Source organism: Paramormyrops kingsleyae, chromosome 5, assembly GCF_048594095.1.
Source record: "Paramormyrops kingsleyae isolate MSU_618 chromosome 5, PKINGS_0.4, whole genome shotgun sequence".
In the NCBI taxonomy this organism is placed as follows: Eukaryota; Metazoa; Chordata; class Actinopteri; order Osteoglossiformes; family Mormyridae; genus Paramormyrops; species Paramormyrops kingsleyae.
Window position 1 is genome coordinate 18,331,671 of NC_132801.1, and position 23,837 is coordinate 18,355,507.

General features: G+C 43.4%; 2 protein-coding genes across 9 annotated transcripts in view; both read right to left on the minus strand.

Moving 5' to 3' along the window:
- LOC111853852 (uncharacterized) overlaps positions 1 to 16,156 on the minus strand; it is a 42,597-nt gene extending 26,441 nt beyond the window's left edge. For 2 of the 7 annotated variants that reach the window (XR_002840534.2, XM_023831218.2), the window contains exons 1-21: positions 16,104 to 16,156; positions 15,243 to 15,502; positions 13,660 to 13,959; positions 11,234 to 11,641; positions 10,641 to 11,024; positions 9,993 to 10,333; positions 9,666 to 9,788; positions 8,939 to 9,136; positions 8,692 to 8,832; positions 8,342 to 8,602; positions 7,069 to 7,261; positions 6,640 to 6,806; positions 6,366 to 6,494; positions 6,095 to 6,270; positions 5,822 to 5,991; positions 4,660 to 4,887; positions 3,331 to 3,425; positions 2,296 to 2,496; positions 1,721 to 1,847; positions 1,336 to 1,534; positions 39 to 186 (exon numbers count right to left, since the gene is read on the minus strand). Coding sequence is in view for 6 of the 7 variants with exons in the window: in XM_023831218.2 (XP_023686986.2) it covers positions 39 to 186; positions 1,336 to 1,534; positions 1,721 to 1,847; positions 2,296 to 2,496; positions 3,331 to 3,425; positions 4,660 to 4,887; positions 5,822 to 5,991; positions 6,095 to 6,270; positions 6,366 to 6,494; positions 6,640 to 6,806; positions 7,069 to 7,261; positions 8,342 to 8,602; positions 8,692 to 8,832; positions 8,939 to 9,136; positions 9,666 to 9,788; positions 9,993 to 10,333; positions 10,641 to 11,024; positions 11,234 to 11,641; positions 13,660 to 13,959; positions 15,243 to 15,357 (4,104 nt within the window). In the remaining variant the exon portion in view is untranslated. Of the gene's footprint in view, positions 1 to 38; positions 187 to 1,335; positions 1,535 to 1,720; positions 1,848 to 2,295; positions 2,497 to 3,330; positions 3,426 to 4,659; positions 4,888 to 5,821; positions 5,992 to 6,094; positions 6,271 to 6,365; positions 6,495 to 6,639; positions 6,807 to 7,068; positions 7,262 to 8,341; positions 8,603 to 8,691; positions 8,833 to 8,938; positions 9,137 to 9,665; positions 9,789 to 9,992; positions 10,334 to 10,640; positions 11,025 to 11,233; positions 11,642 to 12,965; positions 13,089 to 13,659; positions 13,960 to 15,242; positions 15,503 to 15,918 lie in introns of those variants that run through there. The other 5 variants (XM_023831223.2, XM_023831222.2, XM_023831220.2 and 2 more) reach the window with 5 other exon arrangements.
- A 472-nt stretch (positions 16,157 to 16,628) lies between these two features.
- radil2b (Ras association and DIL domains 2b) overlaps positions 16,629 to 23,837 on the minus strand; it is a 34,221-nt gene continuing 27,012 nt past the window's right edge. For both annotated transcript variants that reach the window (XM_023831251.2, XM_023831250.2), the window contains exons 11-16: positions 22,806 to 22,950; positions 22,093 to 22,274; positions 21,606 to 21,960; positions 19,556 to 19,680; positions 18,440 to 18,579; positions 16,629 to 18,357 (exon numbers count right to left, since the gene is read on the minus strand). In XM_023831251.2, the coding sequence (XP_023687019.1) occupies positions 18,264 to 18,357; positions 18,440 to 18,579; positions 19,556 to 19,680; positions 21,606 to 21,960; positions 22,093 to 22,274; positions 22,806 to 22,950 (1,041 nt within the window). In that variant the 3' untranslated portion in view covers positions 16,629 to 18,263. The remainder of the gene's footprint in view (positions 18,358 to 18,439; positions 18,580 to 19,555; positions 19,681 to 21,605; positions 21,961 to 22,092; positions 22,275 to 22,805; positions 22,951 to 23,837) is intronic.

Here is a 23,837-nt window from a genome sequence, read left to right on the forward strand (position 1 = left end):
TAATGTATGCACATATTGTGCGACACACCCCTACGAACCTGGATGAGCTCCAGGACAAAGTGGGTGTCTTTACTGTAGAGCTCAGCAGACAGACGGTCCAGGCTCCTCCCCAGGCGTTCCTGGTGAACCTTCATGAGCTGCTCACCCTCCTCATTCAGCTCCACACCGATTCCAAACTCGTTCTTCCTATATAGAAAAATGACCAAAGAACCAATTACCAAATGCAACCAAAACTGCGGAGTTTTGGGGAAACTACTAACACATATGTCAGAATGGGACAAGTCTATGGTCACATCTGAGGTACTACCTGCTCTTTATAAATGAACTATTTCAGAGTTCTCATCACTTTGCTTATTTGAAGTGTTCCATTTTTCCTAAAGAACATTATTACAGTGGCACTTCAAGAAACCTCCATCAAAACCTCCTCATTAGCAAGACTATGAATTTTTTATCATTCCATTAAAAACCCAGAGAACACAGGGTTTCCAGTAAATTCAAGACAAAATACAGACACAAAATCCATTCGCAATGAACCGGCTTCTAGCAAAATGTCATCAGACGCTGCTTTGATGTGAATGGCAGTTAATATCAATGTCAACAACTGGCATCTTGCTTTTTACAGCTTGTCTTACAGTATTAAAATTTAAAGGAGAATCACAGGAATTTAATTAGATGCTATTTCAAAAATGGTTAGTTTTTAGTAAGAAATAAAACAACCATTTCATATCTTGTTCTCTTGCTCCATATAAATCAATTAAAGGAGTCTGGACTCTAGAGTGCAAGATAAATATACAGGATGTTGCTCAAAAACTGCAACCACACCCACATGGAACAAGTGAGTGCATAAAGAAATAGACCAGTTCACACTTATCTTATGCGAAGCTTAAACAGAATAAAGTATTTTGCCAGATATTGTACAATATAACTAGCTCAGTGCATACTGGGGAATAGTCTTTGATTTTCTTGTAGCGAAGATATTCTTTTAATGCTTATGAAGCAGATTAAGTGTCAGGCCCCGTATAAATTCTTCATTTCACATATATTCTTTAATGTAAATCACAGTGAATAATAAAAAGACTATATGCTGTAATGCTGGTCTTGTCATGCAATACTGCGAGGCTTCCTGTTCATGTGGATGCAAGAAGGTACCCCAACTCTACGTCTCCATCAATCTGGATGTAAATTTGCATATGTACAACATTACATACAATAAAGCATTATTTATATTTATAGCATGTATTTTCATCGAGGGAAGTGAGTAGACCGAAGAAGCTGCCAGAACAGTTTTATCGTATAAATGCAGGCCCAGACGTGATGCGAGGGGAGACTGTGGACCTGATGTTTTCGATGATGACTCTACGCCGGCTCAGTTGCCCGTCGACTTGGCTCAGGTCCTCTCTGCTCTGCCCGTCCTCAGCTGAACCTTCGATCCCCACGTCCTGAGGGGCATCACTGACGTCCTCACAGGAAGCGTACATCTTCTCATCCCTCCCTGTCACCAGCTCGAATTTCTCCTCGCTGTCTTCGTCGTCCTCTGCGTGACCATTCAAGAGGGAAGGCATTTTAAGAGCGAAAGCAGCAGCATCTTTGGGTATAATCATTTGAAAGAAGCATGATTTGGTAGACATCCGTCTGAGCTTTGTCCAATGCGATTAATACTGCAAATATTAGACATGATGATAGTTACGTAAATGTAATCACTGGACTAAAAAAATCTCACCATCCATATTGGATGGACTCAGAGATGATGTCTCCAGGTCTGGGCCGAACTCTATCAGGTCCTCGTCATCACTGAGGGCTCCTGCGGAAGACTTGCTGCTCACAGACATGCAGTCAGTACCTATGAGCTGCAGAGGGGACAGGAAACAGCGACACCTTTCAGCATATTTCAGGACAGCAGTATTCAGGAACAAATCCCCCACGCTTAGCTGATAGAGCACCTTCTCCAGCTATCCATTAACCCCAGTAGATACTATGTTAACATTCAGTAGAAAGAGACTGTTTTATGAATAAAGCCTTTTAAAACCAATATATCATCTGTTACAAAAACTGTCATTTTAAAGAGGTAAAATGGAGTCTTGATCCTAATTAATATGTATTCTGTGATCTATGATTCTTTGGGCATGTTACCTGTGTAATATAATATTTCGATTTATGATAAATAATATATAATTTTTAGTTTTAAAATGGATGAGCTCTGTATTCTTATTCCCTGCATTCTTGATGTTTTGCAAATAAACCAGGCGTGAGAGCGAGTCAGAAGACAGCCTATTTCACAGGGCAATGAATCCGAACCTTTTTCACCAGGGGGGGAATGATCTTCGACTGCGGTGGGCTCAGCTTGCTGTGGAAGTCCTTGACCCAGTCTGTCATCCCCAGCAGGATGCCCACATGGTGCAGCCTGTTCAGGTGGCGCCAATCTGCCTTGGCCGTCTGCAGCAGCACGGCCTTAGATTTGGCCTGACCCAGCACCCTCGAGAGGGGCTCCAGGAAGACCTGGGATCATACAAGCATTGCGGTGTAAGGGTGCCAGACTGCTGTATCACAATGCGCAAGATACTCCACCAGTCAGAAGCTTTTGTACCACAGATTTTTACCACTTTTCCATTTATTTCATAAACTGTTGATTTTTATTCTTGTTAAGCATATAAGTCAAATAAAACAAGCCTACTTTATGGCAAGAGTAGAAATAGTATGTAACAGTGCATGTCTGATGTCCTATTAACTGGTTATGTGGTGATGGCGTAGTCAGATTCTAGGCTGTCCTTTAACTTTAAATGCACTAGTTAAGTGTTTCATCGCTTGTAGAAATAATGCCTCAAATGTTTTCAATTATTATACCTGATAGAGCAGGTTACTTTGATTAATCAAAGATATGACATTTCCTTGCTAATAAAGGTACTCAAATGGTGAACAAACTGTACATTTGTTAGCAAAGAATATTGAGTGTATTTTTAGTAAATGTTAAGTGAGTAACATGCAAATGTTGTCTCAGTGTGTGCAAAAATTACATACACATAAAAAGTAATTAAATGGAGGTTATTTGGGAAACCTACAAGCTTCAAAAGTCTCAGGTTTTCATTATGCTCTACTGTCCCAATACAAAAACGGTTGGCTGTGCAAGTTTTATCTGGCATCATTTACACTTCTGGCTTAACTATGTTCTCAAGAATATAAATTCACAGCTATTTTTTCAATGCTTCGTTTTGTGAGCCTCAAAACTAACAGCACTTTCTTCTTCCCGTGCTTTGCCCCAAAATACTATCACACAAGAAGCTGACCAGTAATGTCATATATAACTCATAAAAATATTAAATGTGCTCTATGTACCTGAGTCAGCAGGGCTTTGCAGATTCTCGTTGGTATTCTTAGGATGCAGTCAAGAATGAACTTTGCAACAGTCTTGGATGAGTTAGTACCATCATCTAGTAATAAAAAAAAGATCATAAGCATTTAAAATGCAAATGTAATTTATACAAATTACTAGCAGGGAATGAGAGGCAATCCCTTCAACAGAGTAAAATGCCCATGAAATTATCCCTGTGTAAAGACACGGTATATTTAATGGACCCTCAGAGAACACAAGCTCAACATCCTAAAACAGAATGAACTAAAATGTCAGGTGTTAATAATTTCAGGAATAGTGTAATGGGATAAACCATTGTTTGTAAACCCACGCGTCAGTGAGGGGGGCAGACAGATGACATTCTCATGCCTTTTTATGCGAACTCTCTGTTGCGACGTGAACCCTACCCCCTTTACTGAAATGTGGTTTCTGAGCCGCTCTGAATAGTCCGAACGGCGCATTCGTCCTCGCATGGTTTGAATTCCCCCCCCCCCAGCAGAGGTGGGTAGTGCCATGTTGTAAATGGCTCAATCTGCAATAATGTGGAGTGTCTGGTGGTCCCTGAGGACCGTTACACTGTAGGAGGACAGCGCACACTGAGCCCAGTGACAGCGCACACTGAGCCCAGTGACAGCGCACACTGAGCCCAGTGACCGCGCACACTGAGCCCAGTGACCGCGCACACTGAGCCCAGTGACCGCGCACACTGAGCCCAGTGACAGCGCACACTGAGCCCAGTGACAGCGCACACTGAGCCCAGTGACAGCGCACACTGAGCCCAGTGACAGCGCACATTGAGCCCAGTGACAGCGCACACTGAGCCCAGTGACAGCGCACACTGAGCCCAGTGACAGCACACACTGAGCCCAGTGACCGCACACACTGAGCCCAGTGACAGCACACACTGAGCCCAGTGACAGCACACACTGAGCCCAGTGACAGCACACACTGAGCCCAGTGACAGCACACACTGAGCCCAGTGACCGCACACACTGAGCCCAGTGACAGCGCACACTGAGCCCAGTGACAGCGCACACTGAGCCCAGTGACAGCACACACTGAGCCCAGTGACAGCACACATTGAGCCCAGTGACCGCACACACTGAGCCCAGTGACAGCACACACTGAGCCCAGTGACAGCACACACTGAGCCCAGTGACAGCACACACTGAGCCCAGTGACCGCACACACTGAGCCCAGTGACAGCACACACTGAGCCCAGTGACAGCACACACTGAGCCCAGTGACCGCACACACTGAGCCCAGTGACCGCACACACTGAGCCCAGTGACAGCGCACCACGGCCTCCTCACCTTCCCGGGTGACAGCCGTAGCCAGGGAGCTCTCCATGTGATTGGCCAGCAGGGCTACAGGGGCATTGGCTATCCCATCAGCCACCACGATGGACACCAGGTGCCCCGCTGTGCCCACGGGATCCAGGGCCTCGGCCGCCTCGGAGAACAGCATGTCGCCGGTGGAGGTGGAGATCCTCAGCAGCACGCCGGGCTTCGTCTCCAGCGCCGCCAGCTCACTGTTAGCGGCTGGATAAAGACACAACATGAACTGGAACAGGCGCCAGGATCAGGCCGAACTCCATCTAGCACTTAGCTGCCATGAACTCGAGACAAAATGCTGGCAAATTTACAGTACGAGTCAGAGCCCAGCTTAGATGCTGCTAATGGAAGCGCCAAGAGGATCAACAACGCTCTGTGAATTTATGATTAATCTACTTAATGTAACTCCTATAAACATGAACTCAGAGAAGCAGGGAATTTGTAACAGGAGAGACCAAGACAAAGTCATCCCCAAGTTTCCCCAGTCTTTTCAGCTATCCCACTCAGCTCTCCATATGACAGATGGATACATACAGGTGGGGGCAAGGTGGGGGCCACAACACACGGTCAGCCAGCATGCAGCACCCCAAGAGAAATTAGAGGTAAGGGCCTTGCTAAAGGGCCCACTTGCATCACTCTGTCAACCATGGGACATGAACAAGTGACCTTCTGATCATGGGCGCAGAGACCCAACCCACAGAGCGACATGCCGCTATTTACATTTATTTACTCACACTTATTCACATTTCATCGACTGAATGGCTCTGATACATATTTAAGCAAGACATTCATCTGCTTATACTCCCAGACACTGTATTTACAGATTAAATACTCTGCCAAGAAGGAACTCTCGCCTGGGACTTCACCAAGCAAGCTTTGGGGCATGAGTCCATGCTCAACTATGCCACCTGCTGGCCAACTCAGTACATTTATCCCCCCACCTCATCACCGTCTGCCTGATACGTGAATGTAGGAGCCCAGATTCTGCTCAATGTAATCACTCTCATCACTGATTTATGTGATGAGGTAAAACAGAGCTTATAATGAGATCATTTTTTTTTTATGTATGGGCATCCTTTTATTTACATGCCCAATACTCAAGCATCTGAAATGAACCACTGCGTTTTGATCAGGTTCGTACCCGAGTTGCTCTCCATGAAGTCTTTCAGAGGCCCGAGCTGCGGCTGGAACACCAGCTCCCACTGGGACCACTCAGCCAGGTCCTCCAGCAAGGGGGCTGACACTAGGCTAGACAAGGCCTGCTCACGAGTCACAGCCCCCAGGAGGCCCACTGCTTCCATCACTCCACCCCTGGAACCAACAGAGAGCAGCCATGCGGCAGAGGCGGAAACGTCTTTCTCAATTCAGAAAACGTGTAACTCCTGGGAGACGTTCGGCACTGGCGTTCCCTCACCTGAAATCCCTTATGAAAAGCGGAGACTCGTAACGGACCGGACTCTCGCGGACGTGATCGCTCAGCCCTTTCTGACGACGCACCATGTCGACCTGAGTAGACAGCTGGCCGTATCCCAGATCCCGGCTGTCCCTCAGCTTGTAGTGGCTCCGCAGGGCGTGCTCAATGCAGGGGATCTACCAGGGCAGGATGCACACTGCATACAGCAAACTAACCCAGTGCACATTCTGAATTCCCACCCAGGTTAACAGCTTCCCAGCCTCTCACTTACCCTGTCTTGGTCCTCAACCCCACACTGCTTGATGAATTCATACACATCCTGCTGGCTGGGCCTGAAGCCACAGGAACTGTAATCTTGACTGCCAAGGTGAATAATGCTACCTCCAGCCTCCTGAAGCACCTGGGGACAGAAAACAATCAACTCCATCCAGCTTCAGTGAGGTCAGATTTTGGAGGAGTTTCGTTTTCTGAAACTACTCGTTCGATCTCGTAAACAGGCAATGGAACAAACACAGACAAACGAATAGAGTGTGTGGTGAAGGTACCTGCGCGTGCTTCACCAGGAATTCCAGGAAGGTGCCTTGTTTCAGCTGCGTGAACTCCCTGAATTTGAAATGGTCTACAAGCTTCTTCTCCTGCCTGGAAAGTAAGGCGAGGGAGAGCACTCCCCTCAGGCTAGAGAAGGACTCCTGAAAGTAGAGCTTGACAGCAGCTACAGGAAGAGAAGCAGATGAACATTACAGACCCCAATTACACGCAGCATGCAAATTTTAAAAGCGCCTGCTAAGTCCTTCATACTTAATTACAGCAGCAATGCCCCCCAACCCCACAAAACCAACAGGGAAATTTATAAATTTACCTATGAAGTGAAATAATGCAGTGTTACAGCTCATTCATTTCTTTTTAGAAAAATCAGCTGGGAGGAGACACACATTAAAAAATATATTACATTAAAGCAAAGCAACAGAGCATACCCTCACTAGGGGGCAGTATGGTGCTCTCCTCCTGGCCCTGCTTAATCCCTGTGCAGGACTTGCAGGACTTGCAGGACTTTTCTTTAGCAACCAAATCCTGGGGGACTTCGAGGGAGCCACAGCAGATGGCCAGCTGGAAGAGGGCTGTGGTCAGCCTGTCGCTCGACACACGCAGAAGGAAGTCCTGGACATACTGGAAATGGAGAGAGGCAAAGACCATCATTAACACAGAGGATAATCTCAGCTAGACTTTCAGAATGAGAAGGCAGCATAGCAACAGCAGCCCATTTTTCTAGCCTGGACTTACATGAAAGGATTATAAGCAGAACTATACTTCAGTTAAGGACCAGCGCAGTGACCTCTAGTGAACCCTCTGTGTAGGGGGTCAGGCTATGGGAATTATCACATGTAAGAAGCAGAAACCCTCTGACGACCAGTTCCTTTAGGGTTGTCACTATCGATTATATTAATAATCAAATAATCTACTGACTAATTTGATAAAATAAATGTGTGAATAATGTGTTATTTCTTAATCGCGTTAATGCACCAACGGTCTTAGGGTCTCATTTTGACAATGCATTTGTCAAGTTTTCTGTACCACATTGTTTATCTGCTCCGGTGATGGTTTTTGGTCTACAAATGACCCACTTTTAATATAACATAATAAAACATGATACTGCACGTCTTGTAATTGGTTCAAGACAAGAACAAACCTTGGATGGGGCACCAGTCTATTGCAAGGTGCACACTCACTCAGTCACACATATGTTCGAGTTAGGCACTCCAAATTACTTTGTATTTTTTTGAACAGTGGGAGGAAATCAGCGTAAACCCACTCATATACGGCGTGAACATCCAAACTCCACACATACAAAGCAGCGGTGTGCAGCGACAGCGCCACCTACTGTGCCGCCCTCAGAACTAGGCATGCACCATGTTAATATAAAAAAATAAAATAAAGAATAAATCAGTCTAAAGTTTACTGCCTTTGCTTTTGCATGAGCTCTGCATACATTTTCTGAGCCAATCATAATCATTTTCATACTTGTCATTTGATTGGCTCATAGATAGTGTGGCGCGCTTGTGACAAATTTAACAAAATAAGTGAGGAGGAGAAAAGCAAAGAAGAACTGATGACCGGGGACAGCTCTACATTCTTTCATTAATCGCCAACAAGACAGAAGGACGGACTGCAGAAACTAGGGGATAATGTTGATAGAGCTTTAGTGCATCACTCAGTGTCGTGACAATGTGCCCATGTTAGAGACTGTACCTTGGTCATCTTGGCGCTGAAGACACCCTCGGCGTTGGTAAAGACCATAAGCACGGCCTCCGCGGCGGTCTGGGAGACATACTTCTTCCTCAGCTCCAGACTGCCAACAGAGGAGAAGGGGACACTGGCCTGGGCTGGATCCAGGATGCTCTTCTTCATCTTCCTCATCTTATCTGCCACCTCTTCCTCAATCTCCCTCTGGAGGGTCACTTTGGCTCTGTCCATCATGAGGTACTCTGAGCTTCTCGCTTTAGTCAGGGTCTGGCCAGATGAAGAATGGAAATGGCGGAAATTTGAAAAGTGAGAAAAAAGAAGAAAATCTGCTTAAACCAGATGCTGCTAATACCTACCGAGATGGGTAGGCCAAGGCCCTGGATCCTAATCCCAAGCTTGTATGGTGAATCACAGTTATACTGGTCAGCAAGGTGCTTCAGAAATTCCACAAGATCAATTTTTGATTTGGAGCGTCGTCTCATAAAATCCCTCAGATTCTACAGGAAAAGAATTAAAAATTAAATAATGATAATGAAATTTGTTTAGTCAGTAACAATGTTCAACACATGTTCACAGCACACAGAGTTACGGTACATCGCTGACCTTCAGAATATCCACCGTCTCTATGGTGACTATATCGTCATCCCTGGTGGTGGCATCCACTTGAAAAATCCTACGGATAAGGGGGATTCTGCACAGTGGGCCCAGGTTGAGTTCTTCAAAGCGCTTCTTGTTCTTGAGGCCTGCCAGCGCCTGGCCCATTTCGTAGAGCGTGCAAATCGACTGCACGGCTTCAGCAGACTGCGCAGACGGAGGTGTTAGCACACAGCTCCATTACGATCTTATGGCACCGCTGTCATATATGCAGCCAGTCATTGACTGAAACATCATAATGTGGCGCATGACTGTATATTTATAATTGGTTTGCGGATAAACAAGCATTAAGCACTATTTTCTCCTTTTTTCGTAAAAGCAAAAATACTCTTCGGATTTCTTTCAGTTAGCGAAAACAGGTGCTAATGTAAGTCCTTCATAAAAGCAAAGTGTGGGATACCAGTGGTTTATCAAAATTGAGTAATAACAGAAATTGGGTCTCTTAGGACCTGGATGACTTTGTGACAAATTATCTTAAATATGCTCGGTTTTGAATAAAACAGAGTGTGAAAATTACAGTAACTATAAAATCCTTACCAAAATCAAGGCAAAATGGCACTTTTCTCAATTTCAGTGTCAATTTAGTTACCGTGTTTTGCCTTTGTAGGGCAGTATACTGAGGATACAAATATCCTGCAATAAACAGGCTACAGTTGTAAGGCTACAGACGCGTCACCTTTATAAACATGTCGACTTCCCGCACGGTTCGGTGAAGATCCATGACAGCTGGGAGCTGCCATATTGGATTAATTGGTCTCAAAGACTGAACCTGGTAGTATTTGCAAAGCCTGGATACGACCTAAAGAGAAGGGAAGACTGACTTTTACCTTTCACATCTCCAAGCACTGCTGCATAAAGATGCACCTAATTTAAAATGCAATGCAAACTATATGCTTTTTTAGTTTATTGCTTTGTGTCTTTGCATCTGAGATGCATATCTAACTAGAGTGGAGCCATCCAGAGAGGCAAGGTCGAAGCAACATGACTTGCAAGAGAGACACACCTTATCTACAGTGACCAGCTCCCCTTCGGCCGCGATGGCACGGATCAGCTCCTCGGCCCGGCTGTTCACTTCCTCCACGTTGGGCACCCGGCCACGCTTCCGCTCCTTGCAAAGCTCCTCGACCTCCTCGGTGGCCCGAACATGAGCCGAATGCTCCTCCCTCAGCCGGGAGTGGAATGCATCCCGGAACACTACAGTACTGTCCGCTTTTCTCGGGGCTCCCTGGGTCTTCGGTGGGTTCGACCCCAGCACCGGGAAATCGGAGTGTGACAGGCCTACGGGCACAGCGACTGCGGGGGCCAAAGCGACAGGGGGCAGACGCTGGATAAGCGGTATGCCACCTGCACAGAAAAGTAACAAATACAGCAATACCTGCATGTTAATACACAGAGTTACAATACACAACTTAAGGATATTGAGATTTTTTTATGGTGGGGGGAATAAGTGGGGCCATAATTCATACAGAGGGGCCAATTTCATTATTAGCCAATGGGATGTTTTGAATCGATGAGTGACAGGCGAGGGGGCACTCCAGGGGCCAATCAGCTTTCAGTTGGGGCTAGTACCCCGGTGGCCCCGCCCCTGCACACACCCCTGGCCAGACCATGTCGCATGACAGCATGCACACTTATCCCCAGTATTACGTACCGATCACTGCAGCAGCGCCTAATGGCAGCTGCAGCAAGGGCCCCTGGGCAACTGGCGGCCTGGCGCTGACAGTGTACCCTCCCGCCATGTTCGATGCGCCTGCTTCAGCAGATGGAGGCGTTGCTCTGTCCTTTGGGTTGGGCGCTCCTTGGGTGGGGTCAGAGGTTTGGTTTGATTTAAGAAAAACCACGTCATTTTTCAGGCACAGCTTGTCAGACATTACGTGAAGGAACGCGAGTACAGAGGAGAAGCCGAGCTTAGACACTTTCAGCTTTCTCCCATATTTCCGCTTGAATTCAATAGGCAAGTTGTTGATGGGGATACCCTTTGGATGCAGCTTTAGCAGATCTATGACATCACAACGGGCCTTCTCCATCTTCACGGCTGTGAATAAAAACACGAAGATTATCTAAACAACTGAGAAAAAGTATGTGTTATTTAATTAAAGACTCAGAATTCGCAAAAGCTCAGTCAGTTGGGGCAAGTGTCCCTGTGGCCCCACCCCTGTATATATCCTGAGCCAGAACCAAGTCACATGACATCATGACATCACATGACATCAACTGACATCACTTATCTGCAGTATTACGTACCACTCACAGCAGGAGAGCATGGCAGCAGCTGTGCACAGGCTCCCTGGGGACACAGCTGCCCAGTGCCAACAGTGTGCCCTGTCTCCATGTTTGCAGCACACTCTGCTGCAGATGTTTCACATAAAGGAACATGCAGGCCCGATGTGACTCCCTCCAGTGGGCTGGACGCTCCTTGGGTGCGGTCAGATGTTTGGTATGAGTTCAGAAAAACCACGTCGTTTTTCAGGTACAGCTGCTCACGCATAGTGTACAGAAACAGGGGTAGAGAGGAGAAGCCGAGCTTAGACACTTGGAGCTCCCTGTTGTATTTCTGCTTGAATTCAATGGGCAAGTTTTTGAAGGGGATGCCCTCTGGATGCAGCTTTAGCAGATCTATGACATCACAACGGGCCTTCTCCATCTTCACGGCTGTGAATAAAAACACAGACATTAACTCCCCTATACTGGCTCTCTTTCAACCTCCCCAGCATGCAGGAAAGTAAACACAACTAAAATTTCTCTTCGTGATGGACACCTGAAAAATTCTTTGCACACGTCAGCTTATTACTGAAGGAAAGGTGACAATAAAAACACTGACCTCGTTATCAAGTTCAAAGCATTTAACGTTTGAAAAGGACATTAACAACTTAAAAAAACACATTTTGTTTTGGAAAATTTGTGTAAACACAGTCAGGAGTGAAATGGTTCGTAATTTAACTGTCATCTCTGCATTTAAATGATAATTCTTAGTAACCATAAGAACCCAACCCCACAGAAGTTGAATCAATACTCATAATGTGTTGGGGACATTAACAGGCAACAGCTCATTGATGACATTTTGGAAAGAGATATTTTGAAGAAAATGCTAATTTGGCTTAATGAATTGCATAAGCAGACCATGATGGTCTTATTCCTGAAGGAAGTATTTATGGTTCCAGATAATTACTAAACAAGATGACTGCACAGTTTGCACAATGTTAGTCTGTATTCAAATATTTAAAAACTTGATTAGGTACTATACATACATATTTGAAAGATATACAATTTGAAATTAAAGGCTACATCAACAATAATAGGAAAGACATTCTATCTAATATTGTCCGAACAACCCCTTGAAATAAAGACTGAATTGGTACCTTGTATCATCAAATAAAAAAAAAAAGTATATTAAGAACACAGCAAACAAGAATTGAGTGTGTATTATAACGTGTAAGGATATGGGGTGTGCGTGCTGCAGGCATTTTACATTGTCTGGTCCCTAAATGACCCAGACATATATTTACCAGAACAGAACAAATGAGAGCTAGCAGCAAAATAATTAAAGACCTTACGTAAATAAAAACAAAAGACCTGAAAGTCATGATCAGTGAACAGCATAACCTCACCAAATTAATGTGGAGTACATCATTATTTGTGAGATACCAGGTTCTCCGACAAGGAACTTACTGATAGGTGCCAGCCGGCAGATCACCGAAACTGCTACAGAACTCATTCAACGTAAACAAACGGTCACGAATTGTGCCAAAATATTACTTGTCCTCCAAAACATCCATTGTTATTGTTCGTACATCTTAGGACCATTGCCAGTTTTATACAAGACAAGTGAAAACTTATTAATCTGAACATTTTTTAAAATCCTGTCAATAATATGAAAGATCAATAATAGAATAAGAGAAAAATTATAATGCCATTATTCTTCTTTCAGCCCAATATTATGCAGCACCTGATATAAATTTTTAATGTTAACATTTACCTTACAAATGCTCAGTGACTCCAAAACCATATGTTTATTTCTTCCTGGTATTATCTCATGTTCAGTCCCGATGAAGAGAGCTGTCCATGAAAATACTGAGGCATTTTACTCTGCTAGTGACCTAACACTGCCCTCCCCTTTCTGGGGCAGCCAGCCAATAGAAACCGCACACAGTGTCACCTGACCAAACAGAAACTGAACGAAACTTAGCTCTCCGTTTCCAAGGAGCACATGCACCATGGCATCTGCAGCTCTGTGAAAAACAAATAGCTAAAAAAAAAATATCCACGGGCAATTCATAGTTCGGCCATGAAAATAGCTGACAGCCCTCAGCTGTGAGAAAGCTTGTTATCGCTGCACCTCTGCAGCCCATGTATACAACTGACTAGGATCAGTTTCAAGCTGACGCACATGAGAAACAAAACTAGAACTAAGAGTTATCAGCTGGGAGTAGAGAAGAGGAGCTTTAAGTTTCAGTTTCCTGGGTTATGTAAAAAAAAAATCAGCTGACGCACCCAGCTGCAAACAAGGAGGAAGACTGAAAACAATCTGATGGGTTCGGCTCATTGCCGCAATATAGTCAAACATTCTTGCTCATTCAAGGGAACATATTAAAGCACGAACTACTTTCACTTTCATTTATCAGCCTCCACGTAAGACAAATAATACAGACAAAATATTTGAATATATTTACCTTTGGACTCACCAGAAGGCTTGCGGTTTGTTTTTGATTCCTCCCTTAAATCACAGAATCCACCAGGATGACTGTCGCTTGTTCTTTTGAGCACGTTCTTGTCACGAACGCGCTCCACGTGCACCCGGTCCCCCAGCAGCACCAGTAGCTGCTCGAGACCCCTCAGGCCATACCTGGACAGGATGAGTCGACGCCCGTACAGCTCTCTGTACCGGCTGCGCAGTTCTGAAAGCTCCACGCCCTCGGGGGTATGGCCCAACATAGCGACCACTTCCCCACACAGGCGCTGGAGCAGAGCATCTGTGAATGTGTCCCCACAACAAGACAACAAAAAATTACCTCCATGTATGATTAAGCACCTTGTGCTGGTGCTTTTTCACATGCCAGAAGGGACCAGTGAAAAATGACTCTGGCAGAACTTCAGCGACCAGCAAACCCTGCATCGCTGTTATTAACCGAAAGCTGAGCACCAGCTCTCATCATAGTGGTCTGACACATAAATAATTTAATCTATAAAACTAATGTTTCAGGAAACCATGATTTGCTTAATGAATGCTGGTTAGCTACTTGCCTACTTTCTACACACTTATATGGAAGGGTGTGGACCTTCCTTTATCACGATACTGCGTTCATATGGAAAATTGAATTTTAAGCCCAATACACATAACAAAGAATATGTAAAATAATAAAATGACCTATAATCAGTGTACTGTTTATCATTATTATTTCTTATTATCCCATGACTCTTTTCAATCTGGCACCCATCCACATCACAGTACTGAGTCAGCACTTACAGTATAACAAGTAATAAAAGACCTTGTGTTGCTGGAGCCTAGTGCGGATTCTGACACAGCTGACCATAAAATACTGCTACATAAGTTACAAAAAACTGGGTAGGCCTATCAGGTACAGTCCATAAATGATGCAAATCAGACATAGAAGGCAGGGACAACTTTGTCACTATAGGTAGTTATGAGTCCATCAAGAATGACTTCTGGAGCCCCTTATTTAACCCATGTGGCCAAATTCTGAAAATGACCTTTGTGTATGAAAATGTGCTATACAAATAAACTTGATTTGACTGGTGATCCTGTATACTGGGTAAGTTGTTCTGTGTCTGGATTACTTAGCCAAAAACTAGCTAGCATTTTACAATATAACCACCTAAATTTATTTGCTTTCCAGACTTACAAAGCTCACAGTTGCTACTTTTTCACAACAATAGCTTAATGATTTACAAATAAAACACATACCAAAGGTGCAGTATGTTACCAAATCTAAGTCCTTCTGGGAAGCAGGTCAACTGTTCTTAACTACATGAGTTTCATTACACCTGTAACGGCACTTTTCCCCTGAGATTTCAAACAGCAGTCAGTCTTTGGAGTGTGTGACATCCCTCAACCCCTACAACCAACTGGCAGTCTACAAAGCCCATAAATTAAATGTATAACTGCGTATGTAATACTATTCCCTTCAGAAATATGTGAACGTATATAAAAAAAGATTTTTTACGGCATCTGTTCATAGTAAAAAGCAAATGTGAGAGCACAGAAAATGGTATATGTTTGTATTAACGATCTCACCTTTTTCATCACATTCGGCTGCATGTGACTTTGTTTTTAGCAAGGGACGGGGTGGTAAAACAGATGAACAACGGCCCGGTTTTACAGCCCACTGGGCGGTGAGCTTGTCTGTCATGTTTTTCGTCAACCATGTGCAGTCGGGAAGGGCTGTATTACTACACTACGGGGTATAAGTTTAAAGTCTACCCTAAATAACACTGGCATCCTGACCCAGCCGAAGATTAAAAATACTCGCCCGTCGGGATCTCCATGATGTCTGTCTGGAATAAAAAGAAAGGGGGAAAATATTTTGTCGTTCAGTCATCTTGCGCTCATGGTTTCCACACAAAATATACGCCGCACTGTAATTCTGTCTGCGAAGCATAACACAGGATCGAGCCTTATGGAGAAATTATCGTTAAGAGACAGCTGATTTATAATTTTACATTGCTACTTATCCAAAGCTTGGGGATTATTAATAACAAAGTGTACCTGTAGCTATTCTATTGTACGTATTATAAATAAATCTGGCGAACGATCTTAAATACAACGATGCACCTCCTAGGAGGAGGGTGAATCGACACCAAATAATAACAAGAGCCCAGATATCGATAGACAGACATCCCATTGCATCATCCATGAACGCCTCCATCGTCCTTTTCTACACCCACTATCGTCAAATCCTCCACAAACTAACCGGGATGCTTCCCATAAATTTTAAACTCGTTTCACAAAATCGGTCATTACTTCAAAAGTCAATTGCGCTGCACATCGACTCTGTACAAAAATCAAATATTTATATATAGGTTGACAAATTAATTTTGCGTGAACAATAAGTGATCCGCCTAAAAGGAGAACATTTATCATTACGCCGCTAGCTACCTCAAATCCGAATGGAGCCCTGGTCCAGCTTCCTATAACGGCCAAGGTCGCTGCTGCCTCCTGCTGTACTGGTGGGCAATTACAACACCTACGGAGCGCCATACGAATAGGTATAACATCAGACAAATTACATATACATTCTTTATAATAAACACAAAACGGAATGACTGAGAGCTGATTTCAGTTATAAACAATTACAATAGTGCATTATAATCTTTACCAACTGAAATATTTTAAAGTGTATTTAAAGTAAGGCATTCATGTCAACCTAGCTGTAGTGAAAACAGTGATAGGTGATAAAGAGCATGTACAACTGGATGAAAACAGTGAGATGGGTGATAAAGAGCATGTACAACAGGATGAAAACAGTGAGCCATAAAAAAAAAAGGGGGGGGGGGGGGAAGATCTTATACGTATTGCTGCCCTGAAGTGAAAATCTTGAAAATCTTCTTGTTACACTGATTGCACGCTGTATTAAAAGTTCAGTCAAGAGGGGAATTAAGTAATCAGTCTCCAAACAATAAATACCAAAACACAACAACAGTTATTTTATTGCAAAGATACATTTTGAGCTATCCAGTCTGGTCACATTAGGAAAGGTTTAAAAGATTGTTCAACAGGTACTTGCACACATAAACACGCACACACGGACATTTGTAAATGTAATTTCCAATCAACACTGTTTACTGGTAACAATGAAGGGCTTCTTTTGAAATTTACACAAACATTCTACTTATGGTATTTCCAGTTTGACAAGTTATTTACATTTCCTGTGTGCCTGTATGGATGCATTCATCTATATTGACCAAGAGCATACAATTATTGACAGAGAACTATGACAATGCAGTGGATAGTAAAAAAAAAACAAGGTAAAGTGTTAAATGGCAAAATGAGAATACACAATAACAACCCTCAGCTGATCTGGAGCCTCAATATTGATTTTCTAAAAATATCTTAACAAAACATTTAATTTTGACAGATACAGATAAGTTAAACTCATCATTTAAATTTTGTTTTTATGTGAAGTGATTCTTGGTAGATGCCTAGATGACAGGGCAATAAAACTAGCAAGGTAAGCTCTTTCTGTACCAAAGTACTGAAAGCCGTTTGTTTTTAAAAGAAGCTCATATTTTAGCCAGTATTTTAAAGCTTAATTTTAAAGTACCCCTTTGCCCAAAATCAATTGTACATCTGACTATATTACCCAAAAATGCAATTTCAGGTACAAAAGACACTTTTAGTGCTGCAATCTATTTCACAATACGGGGTTAAAAATCACTAGGTCAGAGGCAATTGGAGAAGTGTTGCCTCACTGTGAGGCACTAGTGTACTGATTTATTGTTTTTTCCCTTAAAACAGTAGAACACGTTTTAATTTATCAATAATACTACGGATAATGTTCTGACATAAAAGATATAAAACACAGATTAAGGTGTAAATCCTGCCATGGCCGTAACTGAATTTCACTTTACCCATCTTCAGCTGTATCAGGATTTAATAGTATTCTTCATAACTGAAATAATCTTTCAGTTACACATTAGGTATACTGACATATTGCTATAGCTGTATTAAATACAAAGTACATTTTATATTGTACAGATAATATATTATTTATACAGTAATATATTGTAGTTCAGATGGAAAGGTATCAAACACAAGAAAGGCTGGTTCTTTAGGCTACAGCAGAAATTATGCAAGTATTTTTGGCTTCTGCTCCGTCTTCGAGATTGGATTCCAGGTATGTCCCGGTGTCCCTGATGCAATCAAAGCAATCCCGTGAAGAATTTCATAATTCTGGATTCATAATTACATAGTAGTATTTCATGTTAAGTTTCAAAAACTTGAGCTTTTGGCCACAACTTATAAAACCCATAAGATGCAAAGGTTGAAATGAAATTAAATGAAAGGCAATGGTGTTCTTAAGTGAAGCAGACCGTGGAAAAAACACAATATCCTCTTTGAGAGAAGACGTTTTCCTCCAGCAGTTTATTAACCCAAGTGTCTTTAGGGTACTTCCCTAGGGAACTTGAAACAGTCTATTATCTTGACATTTTCCTTTGATAACAAGACACCCCCCCCCCCCACCAAGTCTCCAAGAGCATTCGCTGGTCCTTGACAGTTGGAAGTCTCATACACACACACACACACCCCAACCCCCCCTCAGCATTTAGCAGGCGAGCTCCTGCTACACAGCTCTGATTTAGCTACCAGCAGTCGCAGCCTGTCCCCTGCCGTCCGGATGAGATCCCGACCACTGCAAAGGGAAGCGATGTGTGAAAACCTTTGAATTATCGGTAGCAATTCTACTTTATTCCTGGACTGATGGGGGTCCTTACCTGGTGTAGTCCATTCCCACCAAACTCAAGCCATTGACAGCCAGGATGCGATCGCCCTGACTCAGTTTCTGACACTGAGCAGCGGGAGATTCCTGAACCACTGACTTGATATAAATCCCACTCACTTTCAGTGATGTTTTCTATGCAAGGGGAAAGTAAAGGAAAAACCGTTACAATTAACCAACATTCCTCATAGAAAAGCCACATTACACACGAAATAGAAGACTATCAGAGGGTGACAATTACAGTTTTTCATCCAACCAGCAGATGGTGCTGTTTGTATTCAACCTTGTGGAAACGTCACAGAAAAAGGACCAGCTATATTATGTGATTTTTTTTTTTATCACAGGCTGTAGGCCTAAATAAATGCAGGCTTAAATCACTATCACATTGTACTTTAAGCTATGTAGCCAACGTACTGTATCTTAAAAGAGTAAATATCTATTTTCAGGGGAGTGGGACATAAATATAAACATGAACAACAATGTTAGGTCAAAATAGGGTAGAAGAATTAATCCTACAGAGATCCCGAAATAATTTGTCATTTTGGGTGTAAACTTCAGTTTGACTCCCCTGACAGTCCATCTGGGGTGTACCGTGCCCTGTACCCTATTCCTATGGCAGCAGGCTTTGGGACGTCTTAGCATTAACAGGTAAAGTGATTCATAGAAATGGGCAGACAGATTTGGGCAGTTCAGCATCAGCTTTTTCTCATGACACTTGTCTGTGACGTGCGCAGCTTTAGTATTCCGCCACACCGCTTTGGCCCAGAGTGGAAGTTAAATTCAGCTTGCGATGGTATGGACCATGGCCACAGAATTCCTGGGTGAGGTCTATGAAAATGCAGTGATGACAGCCTCATAAAGGGAGGCTTGACAAACAATGGCAAACACGTATCTTGTCGAATTCCACTGAACAGGTATGGACGTGGGTAGACGCCGATGAACACACGTCATTGCTGTGACACTACAAGCGCCACCCCTAACGATATCTGTGGTCAATTTCAACCACTATCAGTATTACTCTGTTCCAAAGCTCTCCCTGTGTTCAAGCTATCAGGCCCCAATACATAAACACCCCAAGTTTAAAGAGAAAACGAGGAAGAAACTCGCAAACCATTCCATCCACAAGGGCCAAACCAAGACCATGGGGACCCCTCTGCAGCTCCACGGTAAACACTTCTTCCTCCTCATCTTCCTCTCCTTCACTCCTCTCAACACAGTGAGAAGTATGGCTGTCCTCTGAGGATGACAACAAACAACATATTTGTAAGATATGTCAAACTTTAACTGGTTACAATTACAAGAAAAGATTGCATCTTATCAAAATACAATTTACTGATCAAGAAGGAATATACAAGAAACATGGACGACATTTGTTCTGAATTAGAACAGAGAAATATTTTAAATGAGAACACATTTTCTTTTTTAGTACTCTAATATACCGCATGTGGTGGAGACTAAGAAATCAAGGTAATATTCAAGGTACCCCTAACCAAAGAAGTAGTACATTAGGAGGTAAGGAGTTAGTACGGGTCAGTGTCTGCTGCTGAAGCACTGGTTAATTCAACAGGAACCAGTATGGCCAACTGTCTGCCATGTCATGATAATGCTGATACGCTTATGGTCTGACACCGGACCCTTGCTTCTTGGCCCCGAACAATGTGCGTCCCAATTAGGATTCCACACGCCAAGCCAACTGCAAATTCCCATGGGTGCCTGGGACCACGGTGCCCCCCCCACATACTGCCACCGGCCCCCACTCCCCTGTACCAGATTAAGCGATTATCTATACTAAGGAAGTACTCCTACTCAATAGCTTCAAAACTGAAATCTACCTGAGGAACATTTCATGTTAGTTACATATAGTGGACTGTCCCTTACTGACCTGATGCCTCTTTATGTTCTGTGAATGCTGTTATGTTGCATTCACAATTTTGTTGTTATTGTTCTGACCCCCGAGTAGTCTTATTGGGTTCTTACTTTAAGTTTTTGTGTAGTTATTGTGCAACTCCAGCTACAATGCTGCTCACATTTCTAGCGTGAATGTTTGCGAAGAGCCTCATTTATACGTTGTTTTGGACAAAAGCATCAGCTAAATATATAAATGTAAATGTACGGTAAAATACGTTTACCAAAATCACATGATTATTTTTATATACAAATTGAATTGTTTCCAAAATATTTCGCCTCTATACCCTGTGAAGTCCACAATGGAGGAAATACCCAAAAAATGGATTTATCGAGAGAACCAGTGAGTCTTCTTTCGGAAACTCTAAACATGTTAGTTCATATATGACACCGTTTAAATGGCATTTAGCGACTGTGATGCCAAAGCCGGCCTTTTGTACTCCAGCTCTTTAACGTGCCCTTTTGTACACCAGCATAAAGTTCAAGCTTGTGTTTTGTAGGGAAGGTGCCGCTCCCCGCCGGCAGCTTTTCACTCACATGCGGCGGGAGAGGATGCTCACTGTGCCGCGGTGGCACTGTAACCGTCTGTAGCCTATAAAGTGGCCCGTGAGGATTACAATGGCCACGTCTGGCCTGTATCCTGTTCAGCGTGCTCCACAAAGCCCAGCCAAGGCGCACGCACAAAAGAAGAAGGGGAACGGAGGATGTAAACGATAGTTTAACATGGCTGTCCTCTCTTTCAGAAGGAAAAGAAACAAAGGGTGACTGTGTGCTTGTCGTTTCAAGCAGTCGGTCTCTCCAGTGCATTATCCTCCTGACTCCTTTCTTGGCTTATCATGTATTGTAAATAATCCCTCTTCCTACGTGGATTATCTGTCATTGCCCACGGTATGTGTGCATTTAAATGCAGATGATGGATGGATGTTTTCATATGAAATAATAGGAAGCAGCATAATAGATACTGGTTTTCTACTGGCAATCCACCAAAATGGTTGACACCTGGATCTGATAGAGAGATATATTTCAGCAGGTCTTATTGTGAACAATTAATAAATATAGTAATGCACCCAAAAGGGCCGAAGTTCAAGACATTTTGGGAAATACAGAAGTAGAAAAATGAATAATTATTGCAAGAGAATAGAAGTCATGACCAACACAGAAGAATCAATGCTCTCATGAAACACCCCAAAGACAATTGTTACATTCACTTCACGGACACAGTCTCTAAACACCACTGGTTCACCCTGTTCCATTACCTTCAGCTTTATGATGAATGAGTTCTTGGCTGGTTCCCAGTGTGTGCAAGACAGCCTCAGCCTCTGCCAGCTCCTGACCTTGAGGTGTGTTGGGTGGAGTTAGCAGACAAGAGGGGTCCAAGGCCAGGCGTTTACTGCAGCTCGGGTCTGCGTCTGTGCAGAGGCTGTTCTGCAGCTCCAGATTCTTTAGCTTATAGGTCAGAACTGCCTCACAAGAGGTCAGATCCCCAGTGCCAGTGCTAGGTGCCTTTGACATTTGGTCTGGGGGCTCTTCTTTTCTTGGGGCGGCTCCCGTTTCAGAAACATCTGCCTCCACAGAGGATTCTGGAGTTACTGCCTGGCTTCGCTCCACTGGCTTTGAACAGAGAGACCACCCCGCATTCAGTCCAGTGAAGTACTTCATTTCTCACACACTTAGGTCAACTGCAAACCTCAGCAAGCTAGTGTGTCCGTTTGACAATTTGGTCATTCCTAACAGAACAGTTACCTGCAGTGGTTTCTTGGGGTTGACAGATGACACTCCAGTATGGAGACTCTGGATGATGTCCTGCAGTTTACCCAACTGCATGCACAGACTGGAGTGTTTGATGGACTTCCCCAGCTCTAGATGAAAGCTGGTGCTTGGTAGGATTAGGGGTGGATGGTTATCGAAACTCTCCAGGACATCAGCTGTGAAAGGAAATGCAGTCAACAGTTTGCAACCATTAACGGCGAGCAACCATTAAAACCAACGCTTTGGTTTTCATCAAACTGTGCATGTTTAAAAAACCTGTTAATTACTTTGCGTAAACCAAAATGGCTATTATATTTAACTGCCTTACAAGTAACAAACAATACACCAGTATGCCCAGAAGACAACCCAGCACACTGGAAAGGAGATGAATACGGGCCTCTGTCTGGCAGGGGGGGGAATCTGGCAGAAGGAATGGAAAGCTAAGCCCTCCTCAGTGGCAGAGGCTTGGTCATACCAGGCACAAAGACACAGAACTCCTTCTTACCACATTTTACAATTGCTTAAGACTAAGCAGGAGATACAATACAGGGTTTTGATCCACCAAGAGAACAGAGATACTGATTCTTAAAAATCCTTTAAATGGGTTACTTTATGGATGTTTGAGTTCTAGTAGTGCAGAATTGAGAATAATGTGTGTTCACAGAGGAATATCCCAGGCGTAGCTGGGTAAGTGCAGTGTCTCTCACCAGTACTCTGTGCTGCATCAGCTTCGTCTGGAGTGGGATTCCAGCCAGCCGGGCAGACCCTTCCTGGGTCATACTCCATCAGTATGTGGTGCAGCTGCGCTGGGTTCAGGTGCAGAAATTCCCTCCGCAATGAGCTCCACGAGGCCTACAGACACCCCAACAGAGAATACCAGCCATTGGCCATGGCGAAAAGGGAAAGTAGATTCTAGAGGATTCTCTACATTCTTGACAACAATGAGAGACAGGCTTATATGCACTCAGTGGACATTATGCAAAGATAAATCTCACAAAATGCTTAATACTGTAATTTCCATGTTTCTTGCCACTGAGTCAAGGTGAGATTTTTACAGTAGCAGGTTGGCATGATGATGTAACAGAGGGTGGGAAATGGGTATAACATGCAGCAACAAAGGAGGGCTGGAGCAGCGTGGGAGTAGGAAGTGAGGCAACTGATGACTTTCAGCCCACTGAAGGGGAAATGGAAAATGCGAAGGAAAACACCACACTTAATGTAAAAAATAAATTATTCCAATTGCCCTCACGATTGCACAATTTCTTGATGCAAAGAAAGAAAAACCAAAATGGTTTCCTTGAATTATTTTAAGCTGTTCAAACAAGGTTGAGCCAGTAGCAAGTTTTCCATGCTGTACTGCGGCTTCAGTCCATGATCTGCGTAGTTTATTCCCTTCAACATACCTGAACCCCATAGAACACAGATATACAGAAAGAGCCTTAAAATCTCAAGTACTGAAGCAGTCAATGAAGCACTACATCTGACTTACTCTTCACGTTCCAAGAGAATAGGTAGCACCGACAATAGATATTACCCACAATAGGTATTTTTGTATATTCAGTCTGCCCCTTACTTACTTAAACTTCACTAAAAATCACTATATTACTTTGATTTGGTAAACATTACTATATGTTTTTGGTTTGTAAAATATTTACGCTAACTCTTTAATGTTTACCTGCAAGCATAAAAAACACCAGACTGAAACACATTAGTGCAGCATCACCTGCTTGTATTGTTCT